This window comes from Sardina pilchardus, chromosome 21, assembly GCF_963854185.1.
Source record: "Sardina pilchardus chromosome 21, fSarPil1.1, whole genome shotgun sequence".
Taxonomy (NCBI): domain Eukaryota; kingdom Metazoa; phylum Chordata; class Actinopteri; order Clupeiformes; family Clupeidae; genus Sardina; species Sardina pilchardus.
The window spans coordinates 17,586,223-17,613,650 of record NC_085014.1 but is presented as its reverse complement, the minus strand read 5'-3'; the positions used below and the strand labels follow the sequence as shown (position 1 = coordinate 17,613,650).

The window sequence follows — 27,428 nt, the reverse complement described above, 5'->3', positions numbered from 1 at the left end:
CCTTTTGCCCTCTATACTTTGCTCAATTTTCTTGTTAACCAAATATACCCATGAAGCTATTCACAACCCCAATAACTGTCCACAACTGCCATATTCTTCAGATGGCAAAGCTATAAGCAGAACAAACAAACAAAAATTGAGATATAAGCAAAATAAAGAGCTGACTGATGGACTGGTGGTTAGTAAATACCCCGAGTTTTGTCAAATTGATGGGTGATAGACAAATTGAGGTTAGAAAAAGCTGAGTTATGAAGAATAAATAACTGATGGACGGAACGTTTCTTTCACCACAAACACTTGTTGTGGCCATTTTTCAAACTGAACTGCATTTCCCTTTTTGGGCTAGAAATGCATGCCTATTGCCTAAATACACTGTACATGACTGGTAACATGGAGATCAGACAGAACTAGAATTCAATTCCGAGGAACTGCGAAAGTGTGCTTGCTCAAGTGCTGTTCACCAACGGGAGCAGATTTTCTGCAAAAAAAATAAACAAAAATAACCGACAAAACCAGGTCTGACACCACGGCTAACTGACTATAAGGTTTATGTGAAAGATCAGTTTAACTTTACTCAATAATTACATGAACACCTCAAGTTTATGTAAAAGGTCACCTTAACTTTACTCAACCTGTTAAAAAGACCTACTATTAATGAATGAATTAACTATTAAACCTTTTCATTTACATTCAACTATAATAATGTGGAAAATTACATTAAAGTCAATGTTTTAGGCTTGATTATCTTTTCGAGCACATGATGTAAAGCTATGCAATGTATTCAGAGATGGGCAGTATTTCTGATACATACATTTCAAATACAAAATGCTATTTTGTAATTTGTATTTTATTGGGTTGAGGAAAATTACTGTGTTTTGCAACAATATACTATTGTATTTTCATATTTTGACTGCAAAACTGTGATGATGTCATTGAATGATGCATGGAAGATAATTGGTGCTGACTTATGCCAAGTAGACACCTGATCTGATTTTTTTTTGCCCAGAACCAGTTAGATCCGACAAACTTTGAACATCTTGTGTAGGTTGAGGAGGCTCACAACTGGGACCCGACCAATGAATCGCTGTGCTGATATTATCTGTCGATATTAGCTATTTAAGCATTATCGTACGAGTGGGACTGGTGCTGTTGGCCAATATCGCCACGGCTGTGGTTCGCGTAGAGACTGCCCCGCCAGCCAAATTACATTTCACTGCCGCAAGGGGCGACTAGGTTTCTAGGCTACAATGCTGCAGCATATTTGAAGCAATGGCATAGGTTTGACACCAGAAGTTCACTGGAAGTTTGCCATTATTGGCTAGGTGTGGAGGCAAATCACTGGAAAACATTTGACACTAGTGGCCAACTTTGCTGGAAGTTTGCCTCTAGCAGCCTACGTTAGTAACCTCCTTTCAATATTTTCTAGTGAACTAATTTGTTTCCCTAAATCACCAACACGTTTGCTGCATATACTACAAACATTTCATTTTTACAAAAAAATGTTGTAAGGGACTGGTCAGGGATTCCTACAACACTACTTGGTAAGATGTGGCGGCAAATCACTTGAACACATTTAGTGGCATGTCTCATCGTTTCCAGAATTTCGCTGGAAGTGTGACTCAGCCAACATTAGCAACCTTCTGCCAGTATTTTCTGGTGAACCCATTTGTTTACCACAAATCACCCACAAGTTTGTTGAACATCTGCTGTAAACATTTGATTTTTTTGTAAGAGATTGGTCAGGGGACTTTGCCACTGACCTTTACAAATGGATAATAAACCACATTGGCATGAAGGAAACAATGTATTAATTTGGCTCTATAAATTCAGCTGTGTGCATAACCATTTATTATTATTATGCCAAAAAAAGACGTCAGGTTGGCGATCAACACGTGTGCGTGTCTGTGGGCGCGTTCGCATGTGTGTTGTTGTAACACGCAATATCCCTCAGGTTTAAGCAAACATTTCCTACAGCATTTTCTTTTTAACTTGTACTATGAAGACACATTCTTATTTAGCATAAGTTTTTTTTTTGTCCTGAAATTTGATCTCCTTGGGAAACACCCTAACACTCTCTGATGCGATGCGTTGCTTCAAAGTGATAGGCAGTCAATCACTCCACCTACTCGACTTGAGAGGAACCATGACAATTCAACCCTACAGACAGACTCTGAATGTAGTCACCTGAAGTCACCTGTCACTGTATTCAAAGCCTTTAGGTTGTTATCATGACATACACCTGCATTGCGGTCATCTTACTGAGTATCTTAAACAATGTCAGTGGCCAGTACAATACCAGTGGCAAACTTTTAGTTTTTCTAATTGATGGACTCCGTTATGACTACCTCAATAATCTGGACAATTTTCCTGGGTTCCGAGAAATTGTGGAAAATGGAGTGAAAGTGGATTACATGACTCCAGAATTCCCCAGTCTCTCTTATCCAAACTACTACTCACTAATGACAGGTAAGGACAATTCCATAATTTTCTGTTACCTATAAGAATGCATTTAAAAAAAATATATATATTATTATTTATGATAAAATTACTTATCTGATTTTGGTTTATTTGGCTATTTGGCATTGCAGTTAATATGGGTGAGGTTAATGCATGTTTTTGTATTGCCATAAAACACTGAAATTACTTTATTCTATGAGGTGAAGAATTAAATGTGCTATGTGCTTTTTAAAAAAATATTCAAAACATTGAATGTGAAGTAACAACTGTGGTAAAAAAAAAAAAAAAGTATTCATCCACAAAGATGCAAAAAGTAATGCACAGGCAAGCCGACCGAGTACAAAGCTTAATTGACGATGCCGGAGACAGGTTACAAACACACAAACTTAGGCAAGCATGAGAGTAACAAGTCTGTCACAGACAAAGTCTTACTATTATTTATAGCACTAAGCAGGGAATTCTTGATGGATTACATAAAATGAAAGTACAAAAGACTTGTCATAATAAAGTTAATTATGAGAAGGCTGTTATTACTCCAGACTCCGTAGATGGTTGACCTCAGATGTCATGAATGAGACATCCAAGATAGCTCCATGCAATGACCATCCTTGTTATGTCTACATTTCTATTGAAGCGAGTTGGACAACAACAACAACCAGATTAGACATTTGCCTGCTGGAGATTTCCCCACCAACCGTTTTGATGTTATGGCAAAAATGCCTATGCTCTGTTTTCTGTCAGTTATCCACTGAAGTTAGAAATCAAACCAGCATGACTTGGCTCTCTTCTTTCTTCTTTTAACATGTTGTAACGTGTGACGCTATATCAAATACAGTTCAAGTCAATGGAAGCCTGTCAAGTGGCTGTGTTCAAGACAACTAATCCTACTACACAACAGCTCCTTTAAACAAATTTAAAAAAAAAAAATGCCTTAGGAGCTTCCATATTTTTCCTTTCATCAGGCCGCAACACTGCAGTGCACCAGATGACTGGCAACTACATGTGGGACATGGACTCAAATACGGAATTCCTGATTGGTGGCAACGCAGACAGCCGCTTGCCTTTGTGGTGGAATGGATCCGAGCCACTCTGGGTGACCATGGAGAAACTGGACAAGAGGGTCTACATGTACTTCTGGCCAGGTCAGTACACCCAGCTCTGCTGGTGGAAACATGATTCATCACGGCTGTTATAGAGCACAGGCAAAGTGGCGCGTCGTTGATTATCCCTTACGTAATAAATATTGTTACAAACATTCCCAGAGTAATCACATCTCTTTGACAAATCCTTTATGTGGGGTATGAAAACTATGTTTCAGGTTGTGAGGTCGAGATTCTAGGAGTGAGACCGTCTTTCTGTGAACCGTACAGACCCAACGCAAATGAGAGGAACTTGACAGATGCCATGGAACGTGCCCTTGATGCGCTAAAGTACTGTCTTCCATCCTGGTTCATCTGATCCCATCTCTAATGTGACAATATATTGAAAATATTTTTTATACATTATACTTTTTGGTATATGGTAACTCATATTTGTCTTAATATATGTTTTTCACTCAAACAAACAAGGCATTCTCAAGCTTTTTGTCAAAATGCTTTTGGATATGACATAAGCTCAACAAAACACATATTCTATCTAGCAGCACATCGCAAAACATGATATATCTATCAGTGTCCACATGCCTGACAGACTGAGTTTGCTTCACTACTTACCATGCAGTAATTTCTATCAGCCTGAAAATGTAGCTGAACTGGCTTCTATGCTTCCTTTAGTGATGGCCAAGCTGATATGGCTGCTGTGTATTATGAGAGGGTGGATGCAGTGGGCCATTTCTTTGGGCCTCAGTCACTTGAGACCGCAGGGACGGTTCTTGGTCTGGATGGTGCCATGCAGTTTCTCAACCAAAGGATCATGGTGAGAAGTTTGTGTGTGTATGTGTGTGTGGGGCGGGGGGGGGGGGGGGCATCTTAAAAATTCTATAATTGGCAGATATTCCTGGCAGATGAATTGCCTGTCAGATTTGGATTGTACAATCATTTCAAAATTCAAATTCAATTCAAATTTACATAAATCAAGTGTACATCATACATCTTGAGTAGAGATAAAGAGATAAGATAAAGAGGAAAGATCCGGGAAGGAAGTAACACATACTGTATGTATCCGCCCCGGGTAATTGGCCAAGATGAGTTTGAAAACATCAGTAGAAATCCAATACCATGCATCCCTAATTCCAGTGACATATCTTTGTATTCTGACACATCTATACAACAATAATGACATGGCCTGAGATAGGTATATGCAGATCTAAGCAAGATGCAAAAACTAGAAAGGCTAAATGGACACATGCACTAATGTATATTGGGGGTCGTGTTACAGGCAAAAAACATGAGCGATGTCCTGAACATTGTCATGTTCTCTGATCACGGCATGTCAGAGATCACAAACCTCATTGAACTGGACAAACACATCAACTTGTCCGATGTCATCAAGGTGTTGGACATTGGTCCTGTCGTGAGCCTGTGGCCTAAAGAAGAAAAATTTGAAGAGGTGAGATCCTCTTTTTGTCCGTGGGCTCTATTTACAAGTTCTGATGAGAGAGAGGTGCGAACATAATAAATCTGCTGTTTTGTCCATAATATTAATATGGATACCGACCCCTCCCCCCAGATATTCACTGCTCTGAGTGCTGTGGAAAATATGACAACCTACCGCAGAACTGACATCCCTGCTCGATTCCATTACAAGGAAGGGAGGTTTGTTTCAACTCTGACCCTTGTAGCCAAACCAGGCTGGATCATCACTCCTGTAAGTTCTTATTGTGCTGTTTTCTGAGTGTTAATTACCTCCGCCAAGGAGGTTATGTTTTCATCAGGGTTTGTTTGTCTGTCTGTTTGTTTGTTTGTTTGTTTGTTTGTTTGCAAGATATAAATAAATAATAAGGAAATACACTATGTGAAGACAAAGATGGGAGAGGAGGAACTCCAGGAACAAGGAAACTAAAATCTATACGCCCAAATATGTCAGCCAAAACTATTTGATCTTTAATCAGGTGCAAAACTGGTTTTGATGCCAAGTAAAACTTGTTTATTTGCATATTCAGGAGCCCATGACATGTATTTGTTATGGTTAGGACTAAACTAATCACTCTCTCTCTCTATTCACACATTTGCGTGTAGTGATACATTTTCTGATGCTAAGCTATGGCACATCATCAGTGATGTTCCTGATCCCATTGGGTGTTTCGGGCCTTTTCGAAACATCAGACACCCTCTTTCAGGTGACCCAGCTGAGTTTAATCAGGCCTCAGTTTGAGCTCTAGCTGCATTTGTCTAGGGATCCGCTCTTTTGGTCCAGAACCACCTCAAAGTCTTTTCTGCAGCCTCTGTTCTGTTGCAAATAGCCCACCTCCTTCTCTCACCTGTGATGCCAAGTGCAGTGTAGGCCCTGTAGAGGGACCGCCCTGCCAAGCCTCTCCACTGCATCACACCCCATTCCATTCCATTCGGTCTTCCAATGGCACAGTGAGTTCCAGATTCTTTGTTGCCTCAGAAACCAAGAGACTGTCAGGTCTCAGAGTGGCCTTGACGGCATGCTGGGGGGACTTAAGCTGTCTGCCCAAGTCCTCCTCCAGCTGCCAGTCGTGTGCGGTGTTCAGAAGCCCAGATGTTACTGGAAGATCTCCCTGGCATCCCTCTTTTTGTATAGCATCTATTTATTTATTTTCTTTTAATGTATTTCTGTAGTTGAATGGACACTTGAGCACAAGGAATAAACTTGAACTTGGCTTCCCTCTGGCCCTGATGAAGCTAGTGGTTTGCTTTGAGGGCTTTGACCTCCGGCAGCTGCTGATGGTAACCTAGATGCTCTCTGCAACTGTTTTGAGCACTTAGTCATGTCGCCAGTGATACCAGCCTTCCCCTAAAGCTCTTGGGCAGCAGTTCAAAACATGCTCAAGGGATCCCTCTCACTGGCCCAGGGCACACCCTGGTGTATCGGCCAGACCCCAGGTGTGCTGGTTGGACTGGACGGGCTGCGGAGGACGTCATAGACTTCCTGAGCCAAGAGCTTGATGCGGTGTGGCTCTGCCCACCAGAGGTCAGCCCATGTGGTCTTCCTCTCCTCCGCTAATTGTTTCCATCTAGTCCAGGCACCCTAATGTGCCATTCCCACTGCTGTTGGACCTCTTTTCCTCACCTGGCCTTGAACTTCTGTAGCTGCCTCAGGTCCTTCTCCCAGGTCTCGTCGAACCTCGTTGGAAGGTCCCTAGCCCAGCCCTTCCTCTGCCCATTGCTTGTTCCCAGTCAAAAACATACAATAATATTAGCATTTTACAACACCACATGTCTTTTTTTACTTGAATGCAGTATATTTTTGCTTATTAAGTTGCTTTTTTTCCAGACCATAACAGCCTTGCCTTTCCAGCCAAATGCCACTGGAGACAGGAAATATGGTGCACATGGCTACGACAATGAACTTGTTGAGATGAGAGGGTTCTTTGTAGCAAAAGGCCCAGGTAAGAGGCATGGGGGTCTGAAACCAATGTTGATATTGCTTCTCAAAAAACTACACTTCTCTTCACAGTACTTCATTTCACCTGTTTTACTCCCAGGGAGCTGAGTAGGTTTCATTTCTTTATATTACTCTTTGAGCATAAACCCATATCATAATAAGGAAGATATCCACAACGTCCCTTTTCATGCTCTTTGGTAAAGAACAAAGCCAACAGCAAAGTTGGTGAAAAAGTTGGTGGGGGTACACCAGGGTGGGAATTTCGTCATTTTAGGGGCAAGGCCATTTGGCCTTCACCTTCTTTTTTTTTTAGGGGCACCAAGGCCACATGATAGGGCACAAAGGCCACTGAGTAAAATTCGATGGTTTTACATTTCAGGGTTATCTCGACACAAATACATAGACCCGCTTGCCGCTGTAGGCTTTGAGAAACACTAACACAGCCTCAAACTTCTTTAAGTTGAGGCCCAATCATGGCAGACTTCGGGGTCATAGGGCCCATCTACACATACCTCACCCCACCCCCCATCAAATCATCATTATGATTATCATATCACAATTAGTATTATGCTATATTGTTAGACATGCACTTTCACTTCAAAGCAGTCAATGTTTGTGCCAAAATTGTTTACAAAAAGTTTGTGAAAACTATGCACATCAGGGGTGTGCTTTACTAATGTAAGATAGGCTATATAATTACAGTAGTTCATTATTTTGCATGTTTGCATGAGATACTTCTGAAAACAACAGCAAATATGAGTACCATTGTTTTGGGATGTTTCTCTCATGGAAGCATCATAAGCCGTTTTCAGACAGGTTTCTGTACATTCTGTGATAATTACCTGCCACAAATCAAATACGGGACGATTCCGTATTATACTGAATGGTTGGCAACCCTAAGTCAGGGGCATAAAGGCCACTGTGGCCTTATGATGGGGTTTTTTTCAGGGGGCATCAAGGCCAAAGTGTAGGGCAACGGCGGCCATGGCCTCATGGCCTTGGTATAATTCCCACCCTGGGGTACACACATAAAGATAATGATTTTGCCCCGATTTTCCCCCTTTCGACCAAAGATAGAAAACGGCCAATTATCTTAAGCTCTTAAGATAGATCTCTTAAGATTCAATATTTGTGACTGGAAATCCTGTAGTGTGTGGGTGTTCCGAGGGCAGCCGAGAAAGATTTTTTATCTTCATGTGTGGGTTCTCTCACAGATAAAAAATCGGTTGAGATTTATAAAATAGTTATGTGTGTATCCCCCCTTTGCTTTGTAGTTCAGGGATTTTCAACTGTTGTTCTATAGCTGGTGGCCCCTAACCATGCATTAACTCATATACTTTCACTGTGGGTAATGCCTCACTATTTTCTACTCAGGGGTTTAGGTTGCGTCCTTAGTCAGAATGGTGATTACTACTGTACAGTAGGTCACAGTCAGCGTAAAACCTTTTTAGCGGGTAATGGGAAGGTGGTCATTGTATTTTGTTACATGTTGATTAATTGGCAAAAGGTGAAACAGACTTCTAGTTTGAAGGCTGTTCAAATTAGGTTTTTACATTTTATTTGAAGGTATCTATAAAAGTGGCGCTTATGGCATTAAGTGTCATTTGTTTTTTGTCATGACAAGTTAGGGTTAGGGTTACAGTTAGGGTTAGAGTTTAGCCTGGCTAGCGCCTTCTCAAATGAGACGTGGTCTGGCAACCAGACATTCATTTTCTCGTATTGGAAAAAATGCCCAGATCCGTTCATTGGGCGCCACGGATGTCTATCAAATGCGTTTATGCATAGCTCATCATGCTCTTGCTTCCCCCCCTGTTCTGAGATTGGTCCCCTATCTCAGGAAAAAATTAGGGCGGCAGTTTCCAGACTGCCTTAGCAGCATGAATGAAATCACCGCGCAAGGCAGGATGGGAACACCCAGGCTGGTTAGCGTTGGGGTTAGGGTTAGATTTAGGTTTATATTTAGGGGACAGCTCATACATCTTTTTAGACTGCTCACCACTGTTAGTATTCTAGCTGGCTGGTATAGGTCCGATCTTCTTTATTCTTTTTTTCAGGTTTCCATCTTGGGTTACAGTAAGGGTTCATGAGTCATTACAGTGTCATATGTTCATGACAGTGTCATGCCACTCTTAAGTCAGGTGCCCATCGCCCACGGCGTTCAGCGGTGTGGGCTTGATGCGCAGGATTTTAGAACAGTTTTCTAACCCTGTGTGGCTGCCACACGGCAGACATTTCTAGTGGGCTTTGCTTCGTTAAAAACGATGGAGTTGAAATTTTTTTCTTGTCGCATTGTGCCGCGTACATGTCCGGTGAGCGCCGGCCTTTATGTATACCTTCAAGTAAAGTGTTACCAGATAAACCTCTAATTTCCCACCATTCAAAATAATTTTCCTTAAAATGTGATGCCAGAAAACCATTAAAAAAACATGAAATCAGCACCTCTTTTACCTTGCAAAATGAAAAATAAAACCAAATGTGTTTTGTCAAGCTGATAATACAGTTATTTTGTTCAACAGATTTCAAAAGCAACTTCAGTGCTGGACCAATCAGATCTGTGGATGCCTATAATGTGATGTGTCATACTCTTGGGATCGATCCGCTTCCCAATAACGGCTCATTCGACCGTGTGAGGGCCATGCTGAGAGAGTCCAGTGCAGCGGTCCCAGTAACCCAGCACAGCTGCCTCCTGGTCTTGATAGGACTTTTTACATGTTCACATGTGTCACTTTAGGCCTACTGAAATCCATCCCCATTATGTTTCACCTGTACTTACCTCAATGCCACACTGTCAGTAAATGAGCCTGAATAGAATGCAATGTTATTTCTGTGCTTCAGAAAATATGGATAATGTTGGATTTGCTCAGTATTCATAATGTGTTAATTAATAGATATATAGATAAATAATTGATCCTACTGTAGTCCTGCTTTTATTTGATATAATAAACTGATATCCATGTAACTCTAATATGTCTTAATATGATTGTAAATAGCCTTGGCCTGCTGTATACCGTAATTTCCCAACTAATAGCCACAGCTTATACAATGACTTTGCACAATTTCTTCAGCTATGAGGTTATTATTACACAGGAAGTTAATATAAAAATGATTTTATTTCTTTTAACTTGTATGAAACATTGTCCTGTGGCTTATTCACAATGTGGCTAATACAGGAAATGACTGTAGTTTTTTTATGGCAGTTATTTATGCTGTCCAGTCATTCACCTCAGCATTAACACTACATTGACGGAAATAGCCAGACTGTACTGTATCTGCTTGACCCAAGAATAATATAGCCAATGATAGCCAATTGTAGCATTTACCTAAAAAATCCAAACGCAAAACAGGCAGCCACAAAATAATTTCTGATTTTTTATGAAATGTAGAGCTCCAAAAGAATCAGCATGTTCAACAGCAGATGGCGCAATAGCACCTGGGATATGACAGAAATAGCCCATTAGGATCAGAAGAGCCTATAGTTAAAGCAACACTAAAGAGTTTTTCGTACCTTAAAATAATGTTTCCAAATTTCAGCGGTTCATCAACTCGTAACAGGGTGAACGGCACTTCTGTTTTCACTTTGCGGCCCTCTATCGGCTATAACAGCACTATGTAACTTTATGAGGTGGGGTAGTGTATCTGTAGTTCGATGAAATGAGACATAAGAAACTACAAATTTGACTTGCTTCGAAGTCGCAATACATCATAAAATCATGCAACATATTCTACCTTGTCTGTTATTTGCTGGATAAACAAATAGTGTGTGTGCGACAGAGGAAAAGTGCTTTAGTGTTGCTTTAAGTTAGCTAGACTACACACAAAAGGTGTAAAAAAGGGCCCAGACAAAAAGTCTATAGTTCTGAAGCATAAAATAAAGGTTAAATATACACCTATTCTGCATATTGTGCATATCTGCACATCAATATTTTAGCCTGCATAGACTAGAACCAATGTCTAGTCGATATTACACATATGGCCTCCACTTCCCCTGTTCTGTTATTGCATAATGCACTGTAAGTGCATTGAGAATAGTCAAACTAATATCTTGGGTTGATAGATATACAGGCAGACGGGGCCAGGCTAACAAACGTCAGGATGGGGATCAACGTGTGTATGTGTGTGTGTGTGTGTGTGTGTGTGTGTGTGTGTGTGTGTTACTGTGATACATAATGTTCCTCAGGTGTACAGTAATAAAGTATGCTAAAGCACTGTAGTATTATGGAGACACTTTTATTACTAGCTTTTTTTGTCCTGAAATGTTATCACCATAAGAAGCACTCTAGTACTCCTACTGAGCTGCTTTGCTCCAAACTGATAGGCAGTCTGTCACTCCACCTACTCGTCCTTTTATAAGAGGAAACATGACAACTCAGAGTGTAGAAGTCACCTGTTGCTGCATGTGGTCAATGCCTTTTTGGTCATCATGACATACACCTGCATCGCTGTTATCTTACTGAGCATGTTAAGCTCCTACAATGCCAGTGGCAAACTTTTAGTTTTTTTAATTGATGGACTCCGCTATGACTATCTTGATAATCTGGACAATTTGCCTGGGTTCCGAGAGATTGTGGAAAACGGAGTGAAAGTGGATTACATGACTCCAGAATTCCCTAGTCTCTCTTTTCCAAACTACTATTCACTAATGACAGGTAAGGACTATTCCATCATTTCTTTTTTCATTCCTCTTATATATAAAATCACTTGCACACCTTGCTTGCTATCATCACGTCCAAATGTGTTGAACTAGTTCATTTTGATTTAATTGACATACATATTTGCTTTTGAGGCACAACGTTTTGCTGGTTCTTCACTATGTGGTACTGTTTGCACTAATTGTTTTGAGAAAGGCACTAACTGTTGTACAATGTTCATTATGATTCAAGAAATGCACCAAAGCGACTGAGAAAAAGTGTAGATGGAGCCTGCTATGTGACTGCGTTCAACACAACTAAACTACTGTACACAAAAGTTCCTTTACTGTAAGCAAATAAAAGAAAACATTCGGTCATGTCCTGGAGCATTCATGTCTTTCACTTCACCAGGCCGATACACTGAAGTGCACCACATGACTGCTAACAAGATGTGGGACATGGACTCAGATACAGAATTCGCTGGCGACCAATCATTCCAATACAGCCTCTCGCCTCTGTGGTGGAATGGATCTGAGCCGCTCTGGGTGACCATGCAGAAACTGGACAAGAGGGTCTACATGTACTACTGGCCAGGTCAGTACACCCAGCTCTGCTGGTGGAAACATGATTCATCACGGCTGATATTAGAGAACAGGCAAAGTGTCCCACCATAATGAACAATTGTAAGAAGTATTTCTTATTATTCTGAAATCATTAAATTAATTCATGGGCTCCTCATTATGTATGAATTCACTCTCAAAGTGATACATAAAGTTTGAAGTGGTATATTAAGCCCATTACTGTCATTGAACTTTAGTTTGCATAGGTTTACATACATTCCCAGAGTAATCACATCTCTTTGATAAATCCTTAGTGCTTACTGTACATGTCTTTATGTGGATTTTGGAAATTATGTTTCAGGGTGTGACGTTGAGATTCTAGGTTTGAGAGCATCCTTCTGTGAACCGTACAAACAAAATGTAAATGAGGGGAACTTGACAGATGCCATGGAACATGCCCTTGACGCGCTAAAGTATGTGTTCTATCCTAGTTCAACTGATCCCATCTGTGTTCTGTCCTGGTTCACCTTATCCCATCTGTAATGTGACAATATGATGAGTGTCTTTTTTTTTGCATCATACTTTTTATTATATTGTAACTCATATTTGCTCATAGTTTTCTCTACAAAACAAATAAGGCATTCTCAAGATTTTTGTCATTATACTTTTGGATATGATAGCGCAAAGAAACTACTACTTTTTAGAAATTTGCTTTCACTTTGACATTAAACAGGACCTTTGTAAATTAGGTGGGGGCAAAACATGATGAGCTTACAGTATATCCTCATGATTGTGGACACAGCAAACATGTTGCTGTTGCTGAACTGGCTTCTTTGCTTCCTTTAGTGATGACCAAGCTGATATGGCTGCTGTGTATTATGAGAGGGTGGATGCAGTGGGTCATTTCTTTGGGCCTCAGTCACTTGAGACCGCAGGGACGGTTCTTGGTCTGGATGGCGCCATGCAGTTTCTCAACCAAAGGATCATGGTGAGAAGTTTTAGTCTCTCTCTCTCTCTCTCTCTCTCTCTCTCTCTCTCTCTCTCTCTCTCTCTCTCTCTCTGTGCGTGTGTGTATTGGGTGCAGTTGTCACCAGACATGTGTATGTGAGTGATATAGTAAACTTTGGGTGTCTCAGTAAAGTGACAGGGCATGGGCATGACATATCAGTATTGATGAGTAACTATTCCTAGACTGGGTAAACCCAGCCCAATCTGCCACCTGCAGCTCAGGCTGGAAAACTGCACACTTATCTCTCCTGCTTCCATTCCACTTTTGCTGGAACCAACCAGAAACTGCCTTATCCACCAGACGCACCCGGATCGTTGGTCTGATTGGTTGAAGGGCTATCCAAGTGTACAGAGTCATTTGAATGTGCCCAGTGATCACGCCTCTTGTGCAGGAGGAATACAGCGCAGATTCCCCAGACTAATGTTCAATCTCAAAAGATTGAGCTTGGTCTGGTGATAGCCAGGCTATAGTATCCCAGTTAGGGATGCACAATTTTAGTGGTAGACATCAGCATTGGCAGATAACAGCTTAAGAGTTGCAGTTATTCCAGGCTGTTGAAATTGGCCAAAATGAGTTTGAAAATATCGGCAGAAATCCAATATTGTGCATCTAATTCCAGTGACACTGTATTCTGACACATTTGTAACAATAATGTTAGAAGATGAAGGTTGAAGAAAGATGCAAAAATTGAAGAAGCTATATATTGATGCACTAATGCATATTGGGGGTCGTGTTACAGGCAAAAAACTTGAGCGATGTCCTGAACATTGTCATGTTCTCTGATCACGGCATGTCAGAGATCACAAACCTCATTGAACTGGACAAACACATCAATCTGGCCGATGTCATCAAGGTGTTGGAAGTTGGTCCTGTCGTGAGCCTGTGGCCTAAAGAAGAAAAGGTTGAAGAGGTGAGATCCTCTTTTTGCCCTTTATCTCTATTTACAACTCCTGATGAGAGAAAGGTAATATAATAACATAATAGAAATGTCTCCTATGTCATTTGTGTTCTTGTTTCCTACCATTATCTGCCATTTTTATGTACATAAAATCCATATGAATACTAACCATATACCCCCCCCCCCCCCCCACCCCAAGATATTCACTGCTCTGAGTGCTGTGGAAAATATGACAACCTACCGCAGAGCTGACATCCCTGCTCGGTTCCATTACAAGGAAGGGAGGTTTGTTTCAACTCTGACCCTTGTAGCCAAACCAGGCACGATCATCACTCCTGTAAGTTTCTTTGAATGTCCATGCATTTGAATTAACTAGTCAATTAACTGTCCTTATTTCTATCCTCACATCACTAGGCTACTTATCAAAGGAGAGAAACAGGCTCACCTCAGTACTGTATAGGGTCATTCTACAGAAAAGTCAAATTTTTGCAAAGCAAAATGTCCAAAAGAATATTTCTTCTTTTTGACATTTAAACGTACACCACATTATTAATGAATTTGCTTTAAGAATACATATAAGGAAACTTAAGAACAAGTTTGCACAATTGCAAAAACATGTTTTTGACCTCATACTTTTGGCCCTCAATCTGTATACAGAAATAGATACTGTCACTTTGATGTCTCAAAATATGATTGGACGACTAACATATTGTTCTACTTTAAAATTGCAATTAGTGTTTTTTTAAAGAGTACTAGATCTATAAAATATACTCTCTGACTGTGTGTGTGTGTGTGTGTGTGTGTGTGTGTGTGTGTGTGTACACACACCCACTGTCAGTCAAAACTATTTAAACTTTGCACCATAATAATTTAATCAGGTTTAATGCCATGCAAAAGTTTTATGCTGTAGCCTTGTCACGGTGTGGACTAAGGTTAATCACTCTCTCTATCCACACATGCACATAGTCATGCTCCTGTTTTTTTTTTTTTTTTTTTACTTGAATTCAATATATTTTTGCTTATTAAGTTGCTTTTTTCCCCAGACCATATCAGCCCTGCCTTTCCAGCCAAACGCCACTGGAGACAGGAAATATGGTGCACATGGCTACGACAATGAACTTGTTGAGATGAGAGGGTTCTTTGTAGCAAAAGGCCCAGGTAAGAGGCATGGGGGTCTGAAACCAATGTTGGCATTGCTTCTCAAAAAACTACACTTCTCTTCACAGTACTTCACTTTTTTACACATTTATATTACTCTCTGAGCATAAACCCATATCATAATAAGGAAGATATCCACAACTTCCCTTTTCATGCTCTTTGGTAAAGAACAAAGTCAACAGCAAAGATGGTGAAAACCAATGGAAAGAGCATTGTAGTGTTGCTATTGCTTGTGGCCCCTTATCATGCATAACTAATATACTATGTTGTGGAACTTTTTGAATCAGCACAAACAATTTTACACTCCACTTTTTTACCCCCTGGGAACAAAAGTAGTTAGGTTCCTCTTTGTTACTCTCTCAGCTATACCAATATGAGGAAGATAGACTCTTATAAAGTGCAGTGGTTTGCAACTGGTCCGTGACCCACTGTTGATGCTGGTGGCCCTAATGCATTAACTAATGCAGCATTCTTTCGCTGTGATCACTATTTTCTACTCAGGTCCTTAGGTCGCCTCCTTAGTCAGGGCAGTATGGGTCACAATCAATTAAAAACCGCTCTGGTGGGTAATGTGAAGGTGTTGCTTTGTATTCAAGACTGTTCAAATGCAGTATGCCTCTAATTGGTCAAACTCTCAAAACATTTTTCTTAAAAATGCGATCCCATCAGATAAGCCATAAAATCAGCTCCTCTTTCACCTTGAAAAATAAAGATAAGACCAATATAGTTGTTTTTTGTCAAGCTGATAATTCAGTTATTTTGTTCAACAGATTTCAAAAGCAACTTCCGTGCTGGACCAATCAGATCTGTGGATGCCTATAATGTGATGTGTCATACTCTTGGGATCGATCCGCTCCCCAATAACGGCTCATTTGACCGTGTGAGGGCCATGCTGAGAGAGTCCAGTACAGCGGTCCCAGTAACCCAGGACAGCTGCCTCCTGGTCTTGATAGGACTGTTTACATGTTCACATGTGTCACTTTACTGAAATCCATCCCTGTTATGTTTTAATGGCATTTATACCTCGATGCCAAACAGACAACAGCAAATGTGTCTGAAAAGAATGCAATGTTATTTTCTGTGCCTCAGAAAATATGGATAATATGTTGGATTTGCTCATTATCCAGAATGTGTTATAAAGAATGGCTCCTACTGTAGTCCTGCTTGTATATAATTGATTGAATAAACTGATATCCATGTAATTGATCTCTCTGTATGTGACAGTAAATAGCCGTGGCCTACTCTTCATAGTTTTTCATGGTCGTATTTATGCTGCTATGGCACTCACTTCATCATCAGAACTACATTGATGAAAATAGCCAAATTGAATCTGCTTGACCCATGAATGATATAGCCAGTGATAGCCAGTGTAGCATTTCCCTACATAAAAAAACAAAACAAAAGAAAACGCAAAACAGGCTGCCACAAAATAATGGCAGAACACATTTTTATGAAAAGCCTGACAACGTTCTCTTCTGGTTCTTTTTTTACATAAAAAGAATAAAAAATCAGTTTGATCAGCAACAGATGGCGCAAGAGCACCTGGGATATGACAGAGATAAGAAGAGCCTGGTTAAAGTATAGGCTAGACCAGAGCCATAGAAAGAGAGAGTTGTGACACTTCTTTGATGTCGCCGCCACACGATCAAAAGTTCCAAGAAAACTGAATGGAGCTGAATGGCTGAATCGCAGGAGGTGATGTACTTCTGGATGCTGGAGGGTGTAATCAATTAACTCATTGACTACTGACCAAGAGATTGGCTGTTAATAGTCCAAAACTCCCCTAACCTGAAAGTATAGCCTGGAGAAAGCTCTGCCATTTTGTCCTATGCAGGTCTATGGGAGTGTTGCCACTGTTTTATCTACCACTCTGGGCTACTACACATGAAATGTGTAAAAAGGAGAGTAGTGCCTAGATAGTAGACAGAAATAAGAAGAGCCTGGTTACAGTTTTTTCTGAATGCTAAAGCACTAATCGTGATTCTTGTAACACAATTTCTAAAACTAGTAACACATATAGCAAAACCACTCACTGAGTTTGCAAAACTAAAAGCACAAACACTGCTTTGAACTCAGTTTGCAATTTTGTAACACACTTTGCAAAACTGTAGGCACAATTCACTGCACAACACTCTTTTTGCGGAACTTTAAACACAACTCACTGCTAATTACCACATTTCCAACACACTCCTAGCAAAATCATACACATGTATGGCTATCATTAACACTATTTTGCCAACTGTCTGGCACATTTTCACATGTGAAAACTGTTTTAGATCATTAGTTCACTTTGCAATCAGCCTAAGCAGTGTCAATAAGGCACAGATAAGATATCCGTGTGGAGTACAAGGGAAGGAGCAGGAAGAGTGAGAATTAGAGGAGGCCTAGGAAGAGGACGTGGAGGTGAAGGAGCGAGAGGGAGAGGACGACAAGGACAAGGAGCCCGGTGCCTTGGACAGGAGGACATTGCATGCAATGTACTAGATGAAATGTTGTACCCGTACCCAGAGAGATGTCATGATGTAGACAAATTTTTTTTTTGTCTCAGTGAAATTGCTATTTTGTGTTTTGACTTTGTATTTGTTTTGCTGAGTGTGAACACCAATACTTGAAGTTTGGATTCCTATGTTTACAGAACTATGACAAAAGTATGACCTCAAACTGAATACTGTAGTCTGCCTTGTGCACAGAGAAAGCAAAAGCCAAATGTGTCTTGTATTCATACCATCAGTGTGTAGTTGACACAATGTGTGCTTAGTAGATGATGGCTTGTGTTTACTGATTGATACAGAAACACCATTTTTATAAAGGTGTGAAGAGTTACAGTAATCAAGCTGTGTTCGCTTTTGCAAGAGAACTACAATGTTTTGATAATTTGGTGAAAGGTTTTGCTATTTATGTGTAGAGATTTGCAGACCAGAGCCATAGAAAGAGAGAGTTGTGACCAGTGTTGAGAGTAACAAATTACAAAAGTAATGTAATTACTGTAATGAATTGCTTTTTGCTGTAACGCGGTAATGTAAGGCATTCCAAACGAAATGGGTAATATTTTACTCGGTACAAAGGTCAGTAACGCAAGTTACATTGCAATTACAGTTTTTCCCAATCGTTTACACACTAGAATTAAGATTAACAGACAGTTAACAATACTTAACACTTAAGAAGCAAAACACCTGCACAGAGTAGTACAATAGTAAGCACAAATTCAGCTTCACACTTTTTGCGAAACATTACACACAGTGACTGTCAAAACGTAAAACACATTCACACCTTAGACACATAAAGATTGTTAGGTACTTCCTTCTCATTATAAAGCCCTGGCTTGCCAATGACCACACTAATGAACAAATTGAACTAGAAATGCAATTCCAAGGAATTACCAGTGCATGAAAATGCAAAAAAAAATTAGATATGGCTACTAAGGTGTAGCTAGGGTAAACATGGTGGTTGCATAGTTTAAAGAGAGTTGATAGTGTTAAGGTAGACATTTTAAAGCTTAAACATTCCTGTTCTAACTTAACTAATAATTTCTAACAGGTATTTTAAAATGTTAACTATGCTAACAATGCTAACCAGGTTGATAAGTTAACTTAGCTGATGATTTCTAACAGTAATGCTAAACATGCTAACTATGCTAACATTGCTAACTATGTTAACTATGCTAACCACGTTGATTAGCTAACTTAGCTAATCATTTTAGCAGTTGTGCTAAAAATGCTAACTATGTTAACAATGCTAACTATGCTAACAATGCTAACCAGGTTGATGAGCTAACTTAGCTAATCATTTTTAGCAGTTATGCTAAAAATGCTAACTATGTTAACAATGCTAACTGTGCTAACCATGCTAACAATGCTAACTTGCTAGTGAGGACTTTTATTTTGAAACAGTAGTTGCTAGGGTATCCATGGTGCCCACTATCAAGAATAAAGAAGTTACTGTAGTATAATCATGTTGGTTGCTATGGAAACTGTCAAAAACGCTTAATTTTAATGGGTGCTATGTTGGTTGCTAGGTACATGGAGGATTCATTTAGTTGACTGGAGGCATAGTTGATGATAAATGACAGTTGGAATGGTTGAACAGTTAAATAGTTGAGTAGTTTCAGTGGTTAAATGATTTAATAGTGTATTATTGCAGTGAGGACTTTTATTTTGAAACAGTTGTGGACAGAGGAAACAGTTAACAGGATATGTAGTCTTCACAGAGAGATTGTATGCTTAAAGCCTGAGAGAGAGAGGGCTGCTGCAGGTGGGGCTGGCCACCTGGCATAAGATTCTAATTGCTCAACGACCCGATTGTGATGTCATAGAGGCCAATGTTAAGTCTATGGGGATATTTTTAATAGTTTTTAATTTATAGTTCAAAAAGTATAAAAGTTACAAAGTTGAAAAGTCATAGCAACCCGATCCATTAGAATACCTACGTTACAAAGTTTGAATGAAGTTTCTAAGTTAAACGGTTGAAGAGAAATTGCGGTTAGAAAAAGCTGTCAGCGGAATAATAATAAAGAAAATAACTAGAAATGCAATTCCAAGGAATTACCAGTGCATTAAAATGCAAAAAAATTTAGATATGGCTACTAAGGTGTAGCTAGGGTAAACATGGTGGTTGCATAGTTTAAAGAGAGTTGATAGTGTTAAGGTAGACATTTTAAAGCTTAAACATTCCTGTTCTAACTTAACTAATAATTTCTAACAGGTATTCTAAAATGTTAACTATGTTAACAATGCTAACCAGGTTGATAAGTTAACTTAGCATTTTTAGCATTACTGCTAGAAATCATCAGCTAACTATGCTAACATTGCTAACTATGTTAACAATGCTAACCACGTTGATTAGCTAACTTAGCTAATCATTTTAGCAGTTGTGCTAAAAATGCTAACAATGCTAACAATGCTAACCAGGTTGATTAGCTAACTTAGCTAATCATTTTTAGCAGTTATGCTAAAAATGCTAACTATGTTAACAATGCTAACTATGCTAACCATGCTAACAATGCTAACTTGCTAGTGAGGACTTTTATTTTGAAACAGTAGTTGCTAGGGTATCCATGGTGCCCACTATCAGGAATAAAGAAGTTACTGTAGTATTATCATGTTGGTTGCTATGGAAACTGTCAAAAACGCTTAATTTAAATGGTTGCTATGTTGGTTGCTAGGTACATGGAGGTTTCATTTAGTTGACTGGAGGCATAGTTGATGATAACTGACAGTTGGAATGGTTGAACAGTTAAATAGTTGAGTAGTTTCAGTGGTTTAATGATTTAATAGTGTATTATTGCAGTGAGGACTTTTATTTTGAAACAGTTGTGGACAGAGGAAACAGTTAACAGGATATGTAGTCTTCACAGAGAGATTGTATGCTTAAAGCCTGAGAGAGAGAGGGTTGCTGCAGGTGGGGCTGGCCACCTGGCATAAGATTCTAATTGCTCAACGACCTGATTGTGATGTCATAGAGGCCAATGTTAAGTCTATGGGGAAATTTTTAATAGTTTTTAATTTATAGTTCAAAAAGTATAAAAGTTACAAAGTTGAAAAATCATAGCAACCCGATCCATTAGAATACCTACGTTACAAAGTTTGAATGAAGTTTCTAAGTTAAACGGTTGAAGAGAAATTGCGGTTAGAAAAAGCTGTCAGCGGAATAATAATAAAGATAACTAGAAATGCAATTCCAAGGAATTACCAGTGCATGAAAATGCAAAAAAATGTAGATATGGCTACTAAGGTGTAGCTAGGGTAAACATGGTGGTTGCATAGTTTAAAGAGAGTTGATAGTGTTAAGGTAGACATTTTAAAGCTTAAACATTCCTGTTCTAACTTAACTAATAATTTCTAACAGGTATTCTAAAATGTTAACTATGCTAACAATGCTAACCAGGTTGATAAGTTAACTTAGCTGATGATTTCTAGCAGTAATGCTAAAAAATGCTAACTATGCTAACATTGCTAACTATGTTAACTATGCTAACCACGTTGATTAGCTAACTTAGCTAATCATTTTAGCAGTTGTGCTAAAAATGCTAACTATGTTAACAATGCTAACTATGCTAACAATGCTAACCAGGTTGATGAGCTAACTTAGCTAATCATTTTTAGCAGTTATGCTAAAAATGCTAACTATGTTAACAATGCTAACTGTGCTAACCATGTTTACAATGCTAACTTGCTGGTGAGGACTTTTATTTTGAAACAGTAGTTGCTAGGGTATCCATGGTGCCCACTATCAAGAATAAAGAAGTTACTGTAGTATAATCATGTTGGTTGCTATGGAAACTGTCAAAAACGCTTAATTTTAATGGTTGCTATGTTGGTTGCTAGGTACATGGAGGATTCATTTAGTTGACTGGAGGCATAGTTGATGATAAATGACAGTTGGAATGGTTGAACAGTTAAATAGTTGAGTAGTTTCAGTGGTTAAATGATTTAATAGTGTATTATTGCAGTGAGGACTTTTATTTTGAAACAGTTGTGGACAGAGGAAACAGTTAACAGGATATGTAGTCTTCACAGAGAGATTGTATGCTTAAAGCCTGAGAGAGAGAGGGCTGCTGCAGGTGGGGCTGGCCACCTGGCATAAGATTCTAATTGCTCAACGACCCGATTGTGATGTCATAGAGGCCAATGTTAAGTCTATGGGGAAATTTTTAATAGTTTTTAATTTATAGTTCAAAAAGTATAAAAGTTACAAAGTTGAAAAGTCATAGCAACCCGATCCATTAGAAGACCTACGTTACAAAGTTTGAATGAAGTTTCTAAGTTAAACGGTTGAAGAGAAATTGCGGTTAGAAAAAGCTGTCAGCGGAATAATAATAAAGAAAACTAGAAATGCAATTCCAAGGAATTACCAGTGCATGAAAATGCAAAAAAATTTAGATATGGCTACTAAGGTGTAGCTAGGGTAAACATGGTGGTTGCATAGTTTAAAGAGAGTTGATAGTGTTAAGGTAGACATTTTAAAGCTTAAACATTCCTGTTCTAACTTAACTAATAATTTCTAACAGGTATTCTAAAATGTTAACTATGCTAACAATGCTAACCAGGTTGATAAGTTAACTTAGCTGATGATTTCTAGCAGTAATGCTAAAAAATGCTAACTATGCTAACATTGCTAACTATGTTAACTATGCTAACCACGTTGATTAGCTAACTTAGCTAATCATTTTAGCAGTTGTGCTAAAAATGCTAACTATGTTAACAATGCTAACTATGCTAACAATGCTAACCAGGTTGATGAGCTAACTTAGCTAATCATTTTTAGCAGTTATGCTAAAAATGCTAACTATGTTAACAATGCTAACTGTGCTAACCATGCTAACAATGCTAACTTGCTAGTGAGGACTTTTATTTTGAAACAGTAGTTGCTAGGGTATCCATGGTGCCCACTATCAAGAATAAAGAAGTTACTGAAGTATAATCATGTTGGTTGCTATGGAAACTGTCAAAAACGCTTAATTTTAATGGTTGCTATGTTGGTTGCTAGGTACATGGAGGATTCATTTAGTTGACTGGAGGCATAGTTGATGATAAATGACAGTTGGAATGGTTGAACAGTTAAATAGTTGAGTAGTTTCAGTGGTTAAATGATTTAATAGTGTATTATTGCAGTGAGGACTTTTATTTTGAAACAGTTGTGGACAGAGGAAACAGTTAACAGGATATGTAGTCTTCACAGAGAGATTGTATGCTTAAAGCCTGAGAGAGAGAGGGCTGCTGCAGGTGGGGCTGGCCACCTGGCATAAGATTCTAATTGCTCAACGACCCGATTGTGATGTCATAGAGGCCAATGTTAAGTCTATGGGGAAATTTTTAATAGTTTTTAATTTATAGTTCAAAAAGTATAAAAGTTACAAAGTTGAAAAGTCATAGCAACCCGATCCATTAGAATACCTACGTTACAAAGTTTGAATGAAGTTTCTAAGTTAAACGGTTGAAGAGAAATTGCGGTTAGAAAAAGCTGTCAGCGGAATAATAATAAAGAAAATAATAATAAGAAGACTAGGAAGAACAGTACAGTGCATTTTCATGCACTGTAATAATAATAAGAAGACTAGGAAGAACAGTACAGTGCATTTTCATGCACTGTAATAATAAGAAGACTAGGAAGAACAGTACAGTGCATTTTCATGCACTGTAATAATAAGAAGACTAGGAAGAACAGTACAGTGCATTTTCATGCACTGTAACTAGAAATGCAATTCCAAGGAATTACCAGTGCATGAAAATGAAAAATAGATAGATAATGTAGATATGGTTACTAAGGTGTAGCTAGGGTAAACATGGTGGTTGCATAGTTTACAGAGAGTTGATAGTGTGAAGGTAGACAGTTTAAAGATGAAACATACCAGTTCTAACTTAACTAATGATTTCTATTCATGTTAAAATGTTGATTAGCTAACTTAGCTAATGATTTCTAGCAGTTACCTTAAACATGCTAATTATGCTAGCAATGCTAACTTTACTAACAATGCTAACCAGGTTGATTAGCTAACTTAACCGATGATTTCTAGCAGTAATGTTAAAAATGCTAACTATGCTAACAATGCTAAATTTGTTAACAATGCTAACCAGGTTGATTAGCTAACTTAGTTGATGATTTTTTGCAGTTATGCTAAAAATGTTAACTATGCTAACAATGCTAACTAGCTAACTTGCTAGTGAGGACTTTTATTTTGAAACATTTGTTGCTAGGGTATCCATGGTGGCCACTATCAGGAAACAAGAAGTTACTGCAGTATAATCATGTTGGTTGCTATGGAAACAGTCATAAACACTTAATTTTAATGGTTGCTATGTTGGTTGCTAGGTACATGGAGGTTTCATGTAGTTGACTGGAGGCATAGTGGATGATAACTGACAGTTGGAATGGTTGAACAGTTCAATAGTTGAGTAGTTTCAATGGTTAAATGATTTAATAGTGTATTATTGCAGTGAGGACCTTTATTTTGAAACAGTTGTGGACAGAGGAAGTAGTGAAACAGGATCTGTAGTCTTAATGAGATTGTATGCTTAAAGCCTGAGACAGAGGGTGCCTCTCATAGCGTTTACGCGTCCTCTCTCGCTCCTCACTGATCTACATAAAGAATGATGGAGCGGCAACAATGGGATAGTCTAGCCCTTCTTCTATCTTTCTTTATGTAGATCATTGAGGATCGAGGAGCGAGGGAGGACATATAAACGCTGCTTGAGAGGGACCCACAGTAAATACTTAAAAAGTTGTATGTAGATAGTCTAATTAATGTTGATAGACAGAATGTTTAATGGATGTTGATAGGCAGATTGTTTAATAGATATTGATTGACAGTTTAATGGGTGGAGGAGTGAATGGTCTGAAGAAGATGAATGGATAGAAGGTTGGATGGAATGTGCCTTATATTCTTGTTAAGAGAGACACTGATACAGCTCTCTGAGAGTAGTTGATACAGGTGTAATCAATTTAACTGGCTAGTCTTAAGAGAGCCAGAGTACTCTTAAAGCCTGAGACAGAGTAAATAATTTAAAAGTTGAATGTAGATAGTCTAATTAATGTTGATAGACAGAGAGTTTAATGGATGTTGATAGACAGATTGTTTAATAGATGTTGATAGACAGTTTAATGGGTGGATGAGTGAATGGTCTGAAGAAGATGAATGGATAGAATGTTGGATGGAATGTGCCTTATATTCTTGTAGGATGGAGAGACACAGCTCTCTACTGAGAGTAGTGGATACAGATACAGGTGTAATCAATTTAACTGGCTAGTCTTAAGAGAGCCAGCCTGAGACAGAGTAGATTGTTTAAAAGTTCAATGTAGAGCGTCTAATTGATGTTGTTGATAGGCAGACTGTTTAGAATGGGTGGATGAGTGAATGGTTTGAAGAAGATGAATGGATATAAAGTTGGATGGAATTAGGAGGACTTATTTTGATACTGTTGTGCGCAGAGGATACAGGGGAACAGAATTATGTAGTCTTCAGAGAGGAGCCTGAGAGAAACTGACAGTTAGTGCCCAGGTGGCTGAACAGCTGGGGTAACATTCTAATTGCTGCCGTGATGTCATAATGAGCAATGTTAAGTCTATGGGGAAATTGTTAATAGTTTTTAATTTATAGTTTAAAAAGTATAAAAGTTACAAAGTTAAAAAATACATTGCGCTGATGTCCTAAGCAAGACCTTCGTAACACAGTTTGAATGAAGTTTCTACGTTAAACGGTTCAAGCTGAATTGCGTGCGTTAGAAGAAGAACTAGAAATGCAATTCCAAGGAATTACCAGTGCATGAAAATGCAAAAATAGATAGATAATGTAGATATGGTTACTAAGGTGTAGCTAGGGTAAACATGGTGGTTGCATAGTTTACAGAGAGTTGATAGTGTGAAGGTAGACGTTTTAAAGATGAAACGTTCCAGTTCTAACTTAACTAATGATTTCTATTCATGTTAAAATGTTGATTAGCTAACTTAGCTAATGATTTCTAGCAGTTACGCTAAAAATGCTTATTATGCTAGCAATGCTAACTTTACTAACAATGCTAACCAGGTTGATTAGCTAACTTAACCGATGATTTCTAGCAGTAATGTTAAAAATGCTAACTATGCTAACAATGCTAAATTTGCTAACAATGCTAACCAGGTTGATTAGCTAACTTAGTTTATGATTTTTTGCAGTTATACTAAAAATGCTAACTATGCTAACAATGCTAACTAGCTAACTTGCTAGTGAGGACTTTTATTTTGAAACATTTGTTGCTAGGGTATCCATGGTGGCCACTATCAGGAAACAAGAAGTTACTGCAGTATAATCATGTTGGTTGCTATGGAAACGGTCATAAACACTTAATTTTAATGGTTGCTATGTTGGTTGCTAGGTACATGGAGGTTTCATGTAGTTGACTGGAGGCATAGTGGATGATAACTGACAGTTGGAATGGTTGAACAGTTCAATAGTTGAGTAGTTTCAGTGGTTAAATGATTTAATAATGTATTATTGCAGTGAGGACCTTTATTTTGAAACAGTTGTGGACAGAGGAAGTAGTGAAACAGGATCTGTAGTCTTAATGAGATTGTATGCTTAAAGCCTGAGACAGAAGGTGCCTCTCATATAGCGTTTACGCGTCCTCTCTCGCTCCTCACTGATCTACATAAAGAATGATGGAGCGGCAACAATGGGATAGTCTAGCCCTTCTTCTATCTTTCTTTATGTAGATCATTGAGGATCGAGGAGCGAGGGAGGACATATAAACGCTGCTTGAGAGGGACCCACAGTAAATACTTAAAAAGTTGTATGTAGATAGTCTAATTAATGTTGATAGACAGAATGTTTAATGGATGTTGATAGGCAGATTGTTTAATAGATATTGATTGACAGTTTAATGGGTGGAGGAGTGAATGGTCTGAAGAAGATGAATGGATAGAAGGTTGGATGGAATGTGCCTTATATTCTTGTTAAGAGAGACAGTAGCTGCGTTTCCATTACAAATATGCGCAAAAACTTTGTCGATATTGTCTTAATGTCGAAAATCACAATTTTCGCAATTGCGGTGTTTCCATTACATTCGGCTAACTAAATTAAAATCTCGTGTATTCTCGCGTGCTGCAAGTCATTAGGAGACATGATGGTTAGGCTATCAACATTTAACCCAGATTTACACTAAATGCATTCAAATTGCCACCACGGCACTAACGCTGATTATCAGTCATTAGGCTATAAGCCATCAGCGGAGGAGGCCTACGTTTTGGTGGGGCAGAAACATAAAATTAAAAATGACATATCAATCACAGGAGTTTGTTATAGGCCTACATGTATGTTTAAATCATGTCACAGCCATGTCAGTGGAATATTTCGTAGATCAGCCCAGTTGATTAGTTTCTAGAACTAGAATCTAGAATCTAGATTTCTTTCAGCACCGTTCTCATCACGTTAAACCAGCAAAGCATAGCAACGTTGTTGCTATGGGTAAACAAAACTAGTTGAGCGGTTGCGTATGCAGCGTTTTTGAGAAAGTGTTGGCGAGTTCACAGAGTGTGGATTCAACATTTTAGAATGACACGAGACACTTTTAATGAATAAAAATATATATTTTTTACATTATTCTCCCGGTGCCACTTCCTGTCGACAGTCTTCTTCGTCGGTTTCGTTCCTCCTAACATCCGATTGTTGGATCACGTGACTCGTTAGATGCGAAAAAAGTGTTTCCATTGCAGTTTTGCGAAATATACAAATTTCGATA

General features: G+C 38.8%; 2 protein-coding genes across 2 annotated transcripts; both read left to right on the top strand.

The window, feature by feature from the left end:
- Positions 1 to 2,149: 2,149 nt before the first annotated feature.
- Positions 2,150 to 10,098, top strand: LOC134069131 (glycerophosphocholine cholinephosphodiesterase ENPP6-like). The gene is made up of 8 exons (XM_062524999.1): positions 2,150 to 2,466; positions 3,420 to 3,599; positions 3,776 to 3,887; positions 4,230 to 4,371; positions 4,834 to 5,004; positions 5,125 to 5,262; positions 6,856 to 6,970; positions 9,483 to 10,098. The coding sequence occupies exons 1-8, from the start codon at positions 2,229 to 2,231 to the stop codon at positions 9,695 to 9,697; spliced, it is 1,311 nt and encodes a 436-aa protein (XP_062380983.1). The 5' UTR covers positions 2,150 to 2,228; the 3' UTR covers positions 9,698 to 10,098.
- A 1,258-nt stretch (positions 10,099 to 11,356) lies between these two features.
- LOC134069132 (glycerophosphocholine cholinephosphodiesterase ENPP6-like) lies at positions 11,357 to 16,406 on the top strand. Its single transcript, XM_062525000.1, has 8 exons — positions 11,357 to 11,612; positions 12,006 to 12,188; positions 12,516 to 12,627; positions 13,001 to 13,142; positions 13,903 to 14,073; positions 14,261 to 14,398; positions 15,105 to 15,219; positions 15,990 to 16,406. The coding sequence occupies exons 1-8, from the start codon at positions 11,387 to 11,389 to the stop codon at positions 16,205 to 16,207; spliced, it is 1,305 nt and encodes a 434-aa protein (XP_062380984.1). The 5' UTR covers positions 11,357 to 11,386; the 3' UTR covers positions 16,208 to 16,406.
- The last annotated feature ends 11,022 nt before the right edge of the window (positions 16,407 to 27,428 follow it).